The sequence below is a fragment of the Prosopis cineraria genome, unplaced genomic scaffold, assembly GCF_029017545.1.
Source record: "Prosopis cineraria cultivar Desert tree isolate PC_DT_omini unplaced genomic scaffold, ASM2901754v1 PC6, whole genome shotgun sequence".
Lineage (NCBI taxonomy): Eukaryota > Viridiplantae > Streptophyta > Magnoliopsida > Fabales > Fabaceae > Prosopis > Prosopis cineraria.
The window spans coordinates 16,663,796-16,680,308 of NW_026555337.1; the positions used below are offsets into that span (position 1 = coordinate 16,663,796).

At 33.5% G+C, this 16,513-nt stretch overlaps 1 protein-coding gene across 1 annotated transcript; it reads left to right on the plus strand.

Moving 5' to 3' along the window:
- The first annotated feature begins 11,036 nt into the window (after positions 1 to 11,036).
- LOC129313383 (protein NRT1/ PTR FAMILY 5.10-like) lies at positions 11,037 to 15,407 on the plus strand. The gene is made up of 4 exons (XM_054956416.1): positions 11,037 to 11,369; positions 11,440 to 11,657; positions 13,715 to 14,259; positions 14,356 to 15,407. The coding sequence occupies exons 1-4, from the start codon at positions 11,201 to 11,203 to the stop codon at positions 15,080 to 15,082; spliced, it is 1,659 nt and encodes a 552-aa protein (XP_054812391.1). The 5' UTR covers positions 11,037 to 11,200; the 3' UTR covers positions 15,083 to 15,407.
- The last annotated feature ends 1,106 nt before the right edge of the window (positions 15,408 to 16,513 follow it).

Sequence of the window (16,513 nt, forward strand, 5' to 3'; positions counted from 1 at the left end):
AGGACTTTTAGTTATAAGGAATAGGGCCTACCATAGCACTGCTCAGACCAGGTAATCCTCTTCGCGTATGGGTAGTCTCCTAAGTCTATTATGGCGGAGTTAAACTCTATGTTCTAGATCATCAGGACTTCATAACCTTATATATTGTAGGACTACGACCCCGTACCCTAATATAGGGTAACCTCGTGCATTATTCCATATTCTAAGTTTGTTGTGGCAAAGTCAAGCTCTATACTCTGGATCATCAAGACTTCCTGGACCTTCTCATAGTAGAGTCGCATTCCCTTACCATAATCTAGGATATTCTTGTAGATGCAATGCATAGCAATGTATATGCTACCTTAAATTCATTTTAATCAATACTCACACACCCGCATGTATATTCTTTCACAATGTCGCTACTTTATTAGTTTACAACACAATGCACAAAGTTATATAAAAATATGTGTAAATCATTTTACAAATAAACAAGTAAAAGGGTTACTCCAGTTACCTTTAACCCTTATTACATAAGGGTTACCAACCACATTAAGCTCTCAAAGGCATACATTCTCACGAGCAATGCCACAAGTGCTCAATCTATATTACACAGTACCTCTCAGTTAATTCTTAACACTTAATATAGGCATTGATTTAGCTTAATTGAACCCCTTAACACACAAAATAGTTTAATCTAACCCTTTTTAAATCTATTATCCATTATTTATAGTCATCAGCCCTATAGATTACTTAAACAATCATAACAACCTTCTAACTCATTTATTCAACTAATTTCATTCTTTAACCTAACTCTCTTAGGCTAAATGAGTCTAAACTTTCAAAACTTAAACATTCAACTCCATACTAATCACAAAACCTTAGTTCTATATTCGATAGCCTATTTTAACCCTTTCTTTTATATTACAACACCTTAGAACGTCATGATTCAATTTCTCAATCGATGAAATTCAACAAAAATGGGGTAGAAATGAAGCTTGGGATTGCACGATACATACCCAGCAGTTACTAATTGAAGCAGACTTCAAACCTCCAGATATGGCTTGCCCTAATAAATGGGAACCTCTTCTCCTCTCCAGCTACATTTCCTTGCACCTCTCCTTCTGATTTCATGAGCTGATCACGTCAGCTTTAAGTGATCCCTAGATTGTAATATCCTCAATTTTAAATCTAGAGTTATTAAGCTTAAAAAGATTAGTAAAGAGAATTATTGAGGTGTGTGGCTAGAGAGGCCTAACGGGTGTGTTTGATCTCGATTTCAGTACTGAATGCGAGACCGAAGGAGAATCAGGTCACCCAGGGATAAAAGAGGAAGAATTTCTGAAGGGAGTGGTTCTGTGCCATGCGTCGCAGTATGGGGTTGATTTGCCACGGTGCATGCATGCCAACACACCAGAGCTAGGGTTTTACAGTAATAAGTCGCAAACTTGATATGGAACAGAAGAGAAAACAAAGGAGAACGAAGGAGTGGCAAAAAATAACTGAGTTAGGGTTTAAAGAAGCTGATTGTTGGGAGTAGTTTGGAGCTCTTAAGCACTCAAGGTAAGCCTCCTAGCTTAAATCTTCCTCTCTTCTTCCATTTTCTTAATGGTAGAAGTTAGGGTTTGATTTATAATGGTGATTTTCGGTCCATAGAGGTTATGGGTCCAAACCTATTGACTTAAATAGAGTTAGGGGGTAGATTAAGCTAAGTAAACTTGATATTTATGAATTTATGATGAGTGGTGGTTGGAGGACATTAAATGTCTGAAATTCTCATAAATTTGGTGGTTAAGAATAATGTGGCTTCATTAATACCCATTTAAGAGCTCAATGTTATTAATGAGAGTTAAAGGAAGCAAAGAAGCCTTATGGGTATTTCTACATGAGCTTAGAGAAAATCTTGAGTGTTAAGAAATGATGAAATGTTAATGAAAAATAGCTCAAAATAGATATTGATGTTTTACATGGTAAATACTTGTAGTGTAATTATCATTAGCACCATTCAAGCTTCTTGGAAGCTTCAGGAGCGAATAGTTGAGGGGTAAAACCTTTGACCTCTCAAAGGTTTGAGATAACCAGAAAAATTCTATCTTATGCTTGTGTGCATCAATTAGTTTGTTGATTTATGAATTATTATTGAAATGTATAAACTAGAGAAAATTCAAGTGTGGCTTAATTTGTGAAGAAATCTACTAGATTAAATTTAGGAGTTTATGTCTTATGATGCAAATTTTCCTTGAAAACAAGAGTGGTGGATTTTCATATTAATGTTTATTGGGAGTGCAATGATTTTGATAAATTGAGAAGTAAAATGAATCTGTGTAATGATGAAGTTCAATGATTTTAAAAGTGTGAGGTACAATGATGGTGATTTGGGAGTTCCACGAGTTATTTGGTTTTAAAGTTCCATGAAATCTTGTTTGAGAAGTTCCATGATTGTGTACTAATGAAGTTCAATGATTTTAAATGTGTGAGGTACAATGATTGTGATTTGGGAGTTCAATAACTTGTTAAGTTGTGAAGTTCCATGAAATATGTGTGAGAAGTCCAATGATTGTGTAATGTGATATTCCATGAATAGTATATGTGTGAGTTATGGCATGAATATCCATTTTATGATCTTGAGAGGCGTGAGTTCACCTAGGAAGCGGAGTAGATGAGAAATTCATGTGGTAAGGCCCTATTCATGTGATGGATTGCCTAGGTTGATTCTATCCATATCATCCTACTTGTTCAATGAGGGACTATCCCATTGGTTCAATAAGGGACTCAAATCTAGCTAGTTATCTACCAATTTAATAAGGAAGCTAGTCTAGGTTTTATGACACCCCATAGTATAAGAAATGGGAGAAACCGTAATCTATAAGTGAGTTGGGTACGCCTTGGCCGAGTAATCCCCTCACAAGTGTTTAGGCTAGGGAAGTCAAAGAATATAAACTATCCCCATTGAGTTATTGCCCACGGTTTCATGTTAGAGGAATAAGGAGGTGATAAGGGTGGTGTAGTCATGCATATAGTGAGTAAAGACACTTATTGTCTATATTGAGCCCATAATGATGGCATTTTGAGTTGAGCATTATTTTCTACTTTTATGCTTGTCAATAGTTTGCTTGATCAACTCTATCTCTACGAAAAGTACTAAAAGCAATATTTTCCAAGTAGTTGCTATTATGTGAGCTGAACTGTGAATATTAAGTTTTCAAATGTCTCACATGGGTTAGAGTATTAATATTAATTGCCACTTGCATTTAAACTAGTTGTTATGCATTAGCATGAGTTAGTCGAACCTTGGTTACTGAGTAGTTGTACCAATTAGCTCAAGAAGTATGGACAGAGGAAAACAACTCGAGGCTTAGGATCACGATCCTTTTGTAGTAGGCCTCTTTAATTTAGGTAATTTATGTGTATGACAATTTTAATCACCAACTAGGATTTTATTTTTTGTTACTTACTTGCATTATGCAAAAAGTAAATTGTAGTTGGTATTTTGGGCCTTAGTGAGAGAGTTAATTATTATGTGTTTTGTTGATAGGGCTAAAATACTAATGCAAGTGAAAGTAATGTATATATTGTGATGATTTGGGAAATTTTGATAAAAATTGTGTTAAACTTCCTCTTCTTATGGTTTTGAGTTAAGGGACCGAGTAGTGAAAATATGATCTAGACATATTTATTTTATTTTGGTGCTTTGCACAAATTAACTTTGTTAAGTTGAATATGGTCATTTGGTGTCGATGGCCATGGGTCCTTAATTTTGGGAGAGGACACTTAAATTTTGTGAAAGTTGAGGCAAAAGAGTAAGTTTTGAAAAGGGTGTCCAATTTTTGTTATAAAAATAATTTAAGTTTGAGACTAATGCTATTAATTAGAGCTCAGAAAGAGCTTTTTGTAGATCCTAGTATGCATCATTCGAACGTCGAATGAAGAATTGGGGCGCGTCAGAAGTTGGCCTTACAGTTATTAAATTAACAGCAGAATTCACTATCAAAATTTATGCATCTGCACGGCAGCGCATAGCTTCACAAGCCGTGGTGCATGTCACAAAGGAAAACACACTATGACACATGTTTAATGAGCCACGGTGCACGCCTGTTAAATTTTTAAAATTTTTCTTGTTCTAAATTTTTGCACCTATGTAACCACTTTTATGGTAATCCCTTGCTTTCGCGTATTTTTGAACTCTGTTTTGCCTTTTTACAAGTTTCATTTTGACTTAGAATTATAACCTTGGGGCCCCCATTTTGTTAACTAACTAGAATTTTGTATTTAATGAGATAAAAGGAGGAGGATATTATATGGATGATATGCTGCGGCGCACGTAGCTTCTGCTGATGGCACAGTGAGTTCAATCTCACTTGTGCTAGCACGTTATACCCTGGATTGTCTTTCTACCCTTCAGTCTTGTTAATATAACATCCAAACAATACAAAACATCAACTCAAGATTTAAACAACAACCAATCCACTAATTACTAATTTATCCTTGATTAGTAACTAGTTCTTAGGATTAAAATTCATGATGTTACAGCACTTCTGTAATTGAAGGCATTTTTTATCTCTATTCCTTCATCAACACTAATAAGTTTTCCTTTTGCCATGGGTGTGCTACAAGGAGCAGAAAGTAACATGTACCTTTTAAGTAGATCTTCATGGTATTTACCTTAGTGAAGAAAAATCCTAGATTGATCTCTCACAATTTCAAAGCCTAAAAAATAGTGTAAATCACCAAAATCATTAATAGCAAAAGTAGTGCTAATAAAAGGATACTTTGGCTTGAATATTCCACTTTCAGATCCAGTTACCATAAGATGTCCACTTGCAACTACTTGATTTTAACTATCAACATCAGATTCAATGTCAACAGCTTGAGATTTAGATAAATGATCACCGATGTTACTTTGGACAGAATCTTGGTTTTGCTTCGTGTCACTCTGTTGTGTTGATTCTGCATCATTCTGAACATTATTTTGCATTTATGTAACTAAAAGAGAACACTCATGTTCTTCAATTTGTTGTGAATCATGTAGTTATTGCATTTAAATGGGAAAGGATTCTGAAGCTTGATTAAGCACAATAGATTGCTGTGACACATGTAAGAAGCCCATTAAGAAGGGATACTCATCTTCATTAAAGACAACATGCCTTGATATAAAAATTCTTCCATTAGAATTTAGATATTTGAAGCCTTTGTGTTGGCTACTATAGCCTATGAAGAAACATTTTGTTGAGTGAAAAGCTAACTTGTGCTGAATGTATGCTCGAAAAGAGGGATATCAAGCACAATTGAATGCTTTTTTGTAATCTGGTTTCTTCTGATATAAAACATAATAAGGGCAATCACCAACATCAGTTAGAAGAATATTAATGGTGTAGAAACTAGTTTGAAAAGCTTCCTACTAATAGTATAAAGGTATTTTTGCTTTAGCAAGCATGGTTAATCCCATTTCTACAATATGATGATGTTTTCTTTTTGCTCTTTCATTTTGTGCAGAAGTATATGGGCATGACATTCTAAATTGTATACCAGCAGTGTTGAACACTTTCTATAGAGCTTTGTATTCATCGCCTCTATCACATCAAAATTTCTTGATCTTAGAGTTAAATTGATTTTCAATAAGATTTTTGAACTGAATGAATGCTGATTTTACTTGCCTTTAATTTCTCAGTGGGTATATCCAGGTAAACCTACTAAATCATCAAGGAATGGACATAATATTTAAAGCCATTGGTAGAGTTTATGGGCATGGGACCCTATACATCTAAGTGTATCAATTCAAGAGGAAATGTTGTCTGAGAGTCAGAATTATTAAATGGCAGTTTGTGCAATTTCTTATATTGACATGCTTCAAAAAACAGAGGTGTATTATTTCTAATATCAACATTACAATTATGTAGAATTTTAGACAAAATTGCAAATGAGGAATGGCCTAAGTGTATATGCCAATTCATAAGCTTATTACAAGACTGTAAGTTGTTTCCTAAATAAGCTACATGGACTCTAGTAAACCAAGCTCCTCTATTCACATTCATGTAAAATAAGCCTTCATCAATTGTTCCTTGTAGTAGTAGCAGTCCTGTCCTCTTATCCTTCACATAACAAACTATAGAATCAAATATCATAATCACATCATTGTCACACAAAAGCTTGGTAACACTAATAAATTCTTAGTAATATAAGGAGCATACAAAACTTCCTTAAGATAAATACTTCTACCATTTAGACAGGGCATTTTACTATTACCAATACCATTAATGGGAATAGACTGACCATTTTCAACATACAAGACCAATTTACTTGGAGAACCTATTATTGGTTTAACCACAATAGCATTATTAGTTACACCATTATTGATATACCAGTTATGATCATTCATAGTATTAGGAGTAGCAAGTAGAGCATTGTAGTAAGGAGGTGTATTATTGTTGTTGCCTCCTCCAGCTCCAATAATATCAACTCTAGCAGTATTTTAAAGATAATAATAGCAATCAGTTGCAGTATGACTAAAGCACCTGCAAACTTGAAATTCAACTTGACCATTGTTACTGTTTTTGTTCATTCGACCTCAAGTTCTGAAGTCTCATCCTCCTCTAGTCCATCCACCTCTCCAAGGACAACAAAAGGTACCACGACCAGGAGGGAAATGAGAAATAAAAGAGATAATAATGAGAGCATTCATTTGGGTAGTCATGTGATTCAACTGTTCCAAATGGCATTCAAAGGATAACAGAGCAGCTTGAAAATCAACACATGTAAGATCCTTTTTGTCAGCAAGGTGACAAACAATAGGGTTATACTCATAGTCCAAACCTGCAAGCACTTGAACAACAAGATCAGAAACAGAGATGTGACTTCCAGCAAGTAACAAATTATCAGATATTGTCTTCATTTTGGCAAGATATTCATGCATTTTTAGAGTTCCCTTGCAAGTTTGTTGAAGCTTCAACTTGAGCATCAAAACACAGGAGCTAAGACTTGCAGCAGCAAGATCTTTAGTAGCTTGCCAAAGCTCAAAAGCATTCTTGCAGTTTGTGAGTTGAATGGTCACCTTTGGTGTTATAGAGTTGTAAAGCCATCCCATCAGCATTTGATCTCTAGCCTGTCATTCTAGAAATGCTAGGTTAATCTTGAGCTCTTCATTCTTGAAAATATACTCAGAGGGACACGACTTTACCCCTGCAATATGATGGGACGAACGATTGTTTGCCAAAAGAGATAGTTGTCCCAGTCTAACTTGACAGAGACGGTATGAGAATTGGAAGACATGAGAGATGAAAGTTTGGGTTAGGTGGAGACAAAAGAAGAAGAGATGTAGAGATTATGTCGGAAGAGGATCTGGTAATACATGAGATGGAAATGGGAAAAGAATGGCGAATTCTCCATGAAGTCAGCTTATCATATGATTCAACCCTGTACTGACAAGAGAGCATACAAGTAAGAAAGGCTATTGAAATTGAAAGTGCCCCAATGGAGCAAATCATTTATATGGCTTGTTATCATAACTTACTCCTTGCTAATATGGCTAGGCAAAGATGAGGCATGCAGATAGATGGCATGTATGCTTTTTTATGAAAATGAACCAAACGACTTGATACATATCCTTCGTGATTGTCCTCTTGCATCTACATATTGGTGAAAAATTGTCAACAGACCCAAACATGGAGTCTTCTTGGGTCTGGATTAGGAATATTGGTTGAAGTAGAGCATGAATGGTCCAGGCTTGGGAAGAGATCGTAAATAGAACGCCCAATTTATGATAAGCTGTTGGGATTTTTGGAGAGGAAGGAATGAGTAAATCTTTGATAAAAATAGGGTGTTCGTAGAATCTATTCATGCTCAAGTTAATTCTGTTATAGCAAGCATGGAAAAGATAGGTAATGGGATATTTGTGACAAATATGTTGGTACAGGTTCCGCCCCAAAGCATGACAGGTTGGAGCAAACCACCTATGGGGTGGGTGTTGCTAAATGTTGATAGTGCTCATTCACCAGGAACTCATCAAAGTGGGTGTGGGGGCTTAATCTAGGATTACAAGGGGGCAATGATTGAAGGTTTCTTTCATAGCTTTAATGGTGAAGACAGTTTGGTAGTGGAATCAAGGGCAATGCTTAAGCTCAAGGTTGCATGGGACTTATGGTGTTAGAAAATCTGATTCTCTTGAGGTCATTTCTTATGTGCACAATAAAGTATCTAATGTTCTATTTACCATGAGAAAGGTGTTATTGAAGAGACACAAGACATGCTTTCAAAGACTAAGACGTTTTTGTATGGCATATCCTTAAAGAAGGAAATGTAGTCGCTGATGCTCATACAAAGCAGGCCCTTAGTGCCTAGCCAAGTTTTCATAGATTTATGTCTCCTGCACCGTTTGTAGCTTCTCTTATTGCTTTTGATTGTAATATTTCACTTGACCTTTAGGTTGGGTCTACTTTGTTTATCAAAAAAAGAAATATTTGTTAGAGAGATGGGGGTAGAATTTAGTAGGAATTTTTTAACTTGGTTTCAAATTTTTCCTCATATTAACTAAATTAAAGGAAGAGCACAAGTGTGAGGAGCTAACAAATTCTTCACGGATAACATATTTAAAATAAAATAAATTATTATTTATATTTAATTTTAAAAAATAATAAATCTTGAGCACACAAATAAATAGTTTTCTTAAAAATGAAAAAAATATAACTTTTAGTTCTTATATTTTACTTACATTTTTTTATTAATTCTTATATATTTTTTCAGTATTTTTAATCTCTTTATTTTTATTTTTTATTATTTTAAATTCCTTTATGAATAAAGTGTAGGGATCTAAAATAATAAAAAATAAAAGTATAAAAGCTAAAAACATATAAAAAATAATACAAAAATTAATAATAAAATACGAACAAAATATATAAATTTAAAATTATATTTTTTTATAATTTATTTTCATCATTCAAATATTAAAATATGGGATACATCGCATAAAAAAATAATAATAAAGGACACGGTTTGGTGGATGAGCACCACCAGGTTCATCATCAAAACTGTGCCATTTCGGAGGCAAATGTTTTCTTTTGTTCCCCGCCAAAACCACAAGTTATAATAATAATAAATTATTAATAATAATTAATTAATTATTATTATTATATTAAATAAATTACACTATTAAAATTTAATTTAAATAGTTCAAATATAAAATTCGACATTTACAGTTTGGATTTGACTTCTCTTCATTTTCTTCTTCCCCCATTTTCTCTTCATTTCTCATCTCAACCATTAGATCTATTTTTAAATGGTTGAGATTAATGTTTTATAAAATTAATGAATTTATTCATTTTTCATAAAATTTTACATTTTAGTAATAATTTTATAAAATATTAAATCTCAATCATTTAAAAATTGATCCAATGATTGAGATAGAAAATGGAGAGAAAATAGAGAGAAGGAAAATGGAGAGAAGCTAGGTCTTAAAGTTTAGAGCTATACTAAAAAAATTAAAACTGTAATTAGAAATATTTTACAAAATATTTTTTAAATTTTATTGATTGTGCAATAATGCCAATACTAATTGTAACAACATCTCTGAATGAAGATGTAAATTTTTGTTTGTTACATTATCAGGAATTGGCCTCTTTTGCTATACCCAACCCAAGTTATAAACTTTTTAACTTATTTCTTTCTCAATTTTTCGAGCATGGTCTAAATTATACTTTTTTCGTTAAAAAATGTAAGGCATTTTTTGAGGAGTTAAATATTAAAAAATGTAAGATATTTTTAGTCTTTTGAGATGTAATTATTGTATTTTTTTAAAAAAATGCCCCTATTGATGAATGGCTTTATATTTATTATATGGTGTTTAATAAGGGTAAATATAAAAAAAGGTAGGCTTAATTTGAAAGTAGGTAATTACTTTATTGTGAAGTGATACTTGATTAAAAATGCCTTACTTTTTTAAACAAAGGGAATACATGTTAAATTTTATATCTGAATTGTTTAAATTAAATTTTAACCATTTAAATTTATTTATTTATTTAATATTATTATAATAATTTTGTGTTGTGAAAAGGGCACAGTTTTGACGATGAACACTAGGGGTGATCACGGGACGGGACGGGATCAGGATACTTTTGTCCCATGTCTCATCCCGAAAAAAAGATCGGAACTGAATTTTGATCCCATGTCCCGTCCAGTCTCGAAAGTCATCCCGTCCCGTTAGTTGTCGAGACGGGACTGGGACAAGATCGGGACGTTTCGCTGTCTCGATAAATCAGATAATATTGGAGAAAGATTTGAATAATAACGTTCATTAAAATTTTAAATCATATAATTTATTTAGTTTAAAATCAAAACAACACAAGTACATACATCACAACAATTTAAAGTCAATTATTGAATTATATTAATCACAACTACACATTATAATAACAAATACAAGTGATCTTTAGGTTATAAGAATAGCAACAACAGATAAGTCAAGCACAACATCAAATCATTGTTTTTCTACTTTAGTGGAAATGTACTAAGCTAATTACTCTTCGAAAAATAAAACAAAAAATACGTTATAAATAAAAGTTATTAAATAAATAGATATAAAAATAAATTATATTAATATAATTAATATATTATGAAGAAAGATATTGCCATATTTACTCAATGTCATTAAAATTATCAATATAAAAAACTTTAATTTTAAATAAAAATTACAATTATTGAAATTATAATTGATATAATTAATATAAATATAAATTATATTAATATAATTAATATATTTAAAATAAAAAATAATGTATATATAATATTCAGGACGGGACGAGACGTTCCGATGGTAATCCCGTATCCTATCCCATCCTGAATCCCTTTCCTGTCCCGTCCCACAAAATTCCGTCCTGATTATTTTTGGACCGAGACAAAATCCATCCTAATATCATCGAGATAATACTGAATCAATCGAGACGGGTTCAAACTGAACACTCCTAATAAACACAATCCACCCAAACCGTATCCGAAGGAACAACCGAAAGGGACAAATAGGGCAAATAATGTTTTGAATAGGGATAGAAAATGTCCTTTACGCAATTCCAGATTTGAGCGAGGAGGACTTAGCTCCATCTAAATGGACTCTTTTTTCTTCCTCCGTATATCACAATAATTGATCCCAAAGTACTCATTTCTGTCATCCACAGATTCGAAAGTTCCTCCATTATCAGTATGTACCTCCTCTGAGAAGCCCTCCTTTAGAAAATCAGAAATGGCCTTCGTCCACCAATCCGACGGCGTTTCGCAGGATTTCAATTCCGAGCTAGTAGGAACTCCGCTTCTGCAAGAACTCGACACAGTGAACGGCGCCGTCGACTACAAAGGCCGACCGGCGATCAGATTCAAGTCTGGCTACTGGAGATCAGCTTGCTTCATCATAGGTATACTCACACTCGATCTTTCTCTCTATTTCTCTGTTTGGTGATTGATTAATCGGTTGATTTATGGAAGGTGTGGAAGTGGGAGAGAGGATTGCGTTCTATGGGATCGGATCCAACCTCATCACTTTCTTGACGGGGCCGCTCCGGCAAACCACGGCCACAGCGGCGAAGAATGTGAACGTTTGGGAAGGAACGGCGTCGTTGCTGCCTCTGTTTGGTGCTTTGATTGCTGATTCCTATCTTGGACGCTATCGAACCATTATTGGAGCTTCTCTTGTCTACATGGTGGTCAGTTCAGTTCAGTCTTTTCTATTTTTTTAATAAAAAGGATTTCTCGTGGGAATAAAAAAAGCTCAACATATCTATTATCTCTATTCTCTGAGCAACACGCAGCACCTGCAAAATATATCCGTTGACTTTGATCCTTCTTATCTTTACTTTTTATCGCTACTTTAGAGAAACGTGTATTAAATTAATTTGAATGATTTTTAAAGCTATTTTAGTTCCCTTTCATAAAATATTATCCCTCAATCTTGAAGTTTTTGAAACTATTTTAATTGAAAATAGTTAACATGAATTTTTTAAATTTAAATTAAATACATTTTACTATAACACCAAAAATATAAACTTTTATATAACTATTAAAAGCATATCTTTATTTTTTGTTCTGTCATGTCTGCACATACAAAACTTATGTATTACTGGATGGATACTTTTTAATTTAAGTATATATTGTTATTTTATTATTAAAAATATAAATTTATCATTTCAATTTAAAATTCAAAACAAAATGGTATGCATTTGTTAAATCGTTAAATCTTATATGTAGCACAGAATAGCCACTGATAATTATTTAGTTATTATATGTAGCATAGAATAGCCACTGATAATTGTTTAGTTATATATTTTCATCGCCGTCATTTTCCCGAGTGCCTTTTCTCGTCATAATTGAGTTGTCATATCATTTGGCGTTGTCTGTGGATCCCATCTTCCATGTTTCGACTTTTTCATCACGTTTCGTCGAAGACAAAAAAAATATCGTATCTTTGGCTAATAAGTTTGCGTTACTCCAAAACTTTTATAGTGATATGATAAAATTACCATATCACGTTTCGTGATATGCTAACATATGGATAGGGAAACTCTAAGCACAATCAAACATGGCGTCAATCAGTGGTGGGGTCAAGAAGCCTGGGTGAGGAGGTGCAAAATCTTAAAACTCAAGGGCAGGAGTGCAAAATATTAAAGCTTTAAGGCAAGCAGTTCAAGATTTCAAGGATATGGATGCAAAATACTAAATTATACACATTAGATTTATACTTTTCCCCAAAACGAGGGAGTGCATTTGCCATACCATTGTAAAACTTACTTTCCAAAACCTTAACCAAAACTATCATGGTAATAATAAATAAATAAAAAAACATAACTTTAGATTCTTACATTTTGTTTGAGTTTTTACTGAAAGTTTTTATACTTGTTTCGGTGTTTGTAGATCCCTATACATTTTGTTCAAGTTTTTGCTAAAGGTTTCTACATCTTTTTCAGTGTTTGTAGGTCCTTGTGCTGTTGTTTTTTTGGTATTCTAGGTCCCTCCATGAGCAGTATTATAAGGACCTAGAACATTGAAAAAAAAGCATAAAAACCTAGAATATTCAAAAAACAATATAAGAATTTATAGCAAAATTTGAGTAAAGTGTAAGGATTAAAAGTTACAATTTTCCTAAAAAAATTAAACCTGTAGAAATGATTACCATCATAGAAATATTTAAACCATTTTAATAGAGAACAATTATGGTAAAAGAAAAAAAAAAGAACACATATTCAAAGGTTTACCATGATTGTAAAATAATCAAGTTTCTTAGGATTTGAGTTAATTGAACCTAACTGATTTAAAAGTGTCTATAAACTATAACAATTGTTCAGGTTTGATTTATTTAAATGCAAAACAAAATAGAGACCAGCTATAATAAGACACAGGAACCTTGTAGCCACAGTCTAATTTACAATGGATACAGGGATGGTTTACAGTTAATTAAGTGGGATTACAATTTAAAACAAAGGAAACATTCTTTAGAAACTCATGAATGTAATCCATGTAAGGATAAAATCTAATCATCCTTTATATTTTCTTTATTACCTCTGACTGAGTTCATATGCTAGAATTACCTAATAAATTCCATCTATATGATTGGATTTAAAAGGCCGAACACACATGTATGAAATGACCATCATATTTCAATATTTAAATTAAACCTTTTCATTCAAGATGTTTTAAAATAATTTGACCTGATCCAAAACCTTTCAAAACTTGCTAAAACATATTTTATTTTTGAAACATATTTCAGGGACTAGGCTTGTTGACACTGTCAGCGATGCTTTCTTCATCCACTACATCTGTGGGTGAAGTTGATACAGAGTTAGCATCATTTTCTCCGAAGTTTCAAGTGATATTGTTCTTTATCTCACTATACCTCGTGGCCATTGGACAAGGAGGTCATAAGCCTTGTGTTCAAGCTTTTGGAGCTGATCAATTTGACAATAACCATCCAAAAGAATGCAAAGCCAGAAGCTCATTCTTTAATTGGTGGTATTTCACTATGTGTGCAGGCTGCTTGCTCACTCTCTCTTTCTTGAACTACATTCAAGAAAACCTAAGCTGGGTTCTTGGATTTGGAATCCCTTGCCTTGTAATGTTCATTGCTCTGGCTGTTTTCTTGTTTGGAACTAAGACTTACAGGTTTCACTTTGAAAGGAACAATAAGAGTCCATTTGTTAGAATTGGCAGAGTTTTTGCTAGAGCTATAAGAAACCGACAGATTACCATATCAGACATTGCTATCAAAGATGAAGCTTGTAATATCACTCCTCACCAATTTTCCAAACAATTCAAGTAAGACATATAAAGATTGGTGCAATAATGCTTCAATGATGGTGGCGTATTTAACTGAGTATTTCTTTTTTCTTTTTGGGTTGTCAATCATTGCAGGCTTCTGGATAAGGCACTGTTTGCACCAAAAGGATCTAAAGAAGAGGAAGCTTGTAGTATTAGTGAGGTGGAAGAAGCAAAGGCTATACTTAGGCTTGTTCCTGTTTGGGCCACAAGTTTGGTGTTTGGTATTGTTTACGCTCAAGTTCGAACTTTCTTCACCAAACAAGGTGTTATTATGGACAGAACAGTATGTCCAGGTTTTGTTATACCTGCTGCTTCTTTACAGAACCTTGTCACTTTGGCCATTGTTATTTTCAGTCCCATCTATGATAGGATATTTGTACCAATAGCAAGAGCTATCACTAAAAAGCACTCTGGAATCACAATGCTACAAAGAATTGGGACTGGAATATTTTTGTCTGCAATTACCATGGTGATGGCAGCTCTTGTTGAGATGAAAAGGCTAGAAGCTGCAGTTGAATTTGATCTAGTTGATAAACCAGATGCTAATATACCAATGAGCGTGTGGTGGTTGATTCCCCAATTCTTCTTATTTGGAGTTGCTGAGGTTTTCACCATGGTTGGTCTCCAAGAGTTTTTCTATGATCAGGTACCAGATGAATTAAGAAGCATGGGTCTTGCCCTTTATCTAAGTGTAGTTGGTGTGGGGAGCTTTTTAAGCAGCTTTTTAATCTCTTTGATAGAGGAAATAACTGGTAAATATGGAAAAAGGAGCTGGTTTGATGATAATCTTAATCAAGCACATGTTGATTACTTTTATTAGATACTCGCTGGGCTCAATGTGATGGGATTGACTTTATTCATCTTCAATGCGAAATCTTACATCTATAATCAGAAAGGAAGTGCACGAGGATAACATGTTTCATTTTGTCATTTCAATGTGCAATAGGAAAATATAACATATTGGGTAAAATGTACTGTTAAACAAGAACAGGGACTCACGTTGGAGCAAAATCTGTTGTGCAATATTTGTTCTTTTGATGTAATGTGAAAGATTTTGAATATTCTTTAGTAGTTAGGATTTTGATATTTGTGCTGTACATTTCGCATAAAATGAGCAAGAAAGTGGAAGAACCTTGGGAATGTAATTCTCCATCAAAATATCTCAATTCTTGTTTAGTACGCTGGAATTAGGAAGTATAAATATAAAAATGAAAATAAAATTGAAATAAATGTTTGTTTGGTATGGTGGAAATGGAAAATTTTTCAACTCCAATGTGGAATTCATTTCTATGATGATCCCCAAATATTTCAAATTCCATGCTACATGATCTCCCAAGTTCTCGACCATAATTGATGTTCTAGACTGGTTAGGGTTTTGCTAGTGTAGTTTTTCAGTGAGGGTATTTTGGTCTTTTGAATAAAAATTATATGAAGATTCCATACACATATTTTCATGTCCACTTCTATATTTATTTTCATTTTTATCAAAATCACTTCTATCATAGCAAACCAAACAAGAGCTTATGTTTGAATTGGTTTGGGAATGGAAATTTTGTGGCTTTTGCTTATGTTTTCATTCACTTTAATCTTGAGCTAGAGTGAACCAGAGTGAGGTGATTTCATTTTGAGCAGCTGGAGAATTTTATTAGCAGAAACAGTGGGAATTATATGACACCCTCTTAAGCTATAATTATCAATATAACTTTTAAATCTATTCCCCAAAGCATCCTTGTGAACAGTAACTGGCTGACATTGGGCTGTGTTAATTTCAAGATTAGCATGACTTGAACACTTTTTTTTTTTTTAAAAAAAGAAAGTGCTCATTAAATATGACAAGAGAGGGATAATTTTAAATCATTGTGGGTCCACTTGTCTCGCACAGTTTTTAGAGGGACTCTAAACCCAATCCTTGTGAAAAGAAAATGACGCAGACCCATCTCTTTTTTGAAAGGATCCAGGAGAAATAAATACTCGTGTGTTGCTAGGAACTGGTCACATTTATTACATTACCTTTTTTCGGTGGATTTTCTTTTTGCAAAGGGCTTTAAAACAATGGTCCATTGTGAAAATGTATCTTCCTCTTGTAAGCCGTCAAGATGTTGACAGTGTCCAGATTGCAGAGCAAAGAATGGCAAAGGGCTTGAAAAACAATGGTCCATTAAGAAGATGTATCTTCCTCTTGTTAGCGGTCCAGGAAATTGAGTCTGTCCAGATTGCAGAGCAAAGAAGTTATAGAACATAACATTGAACA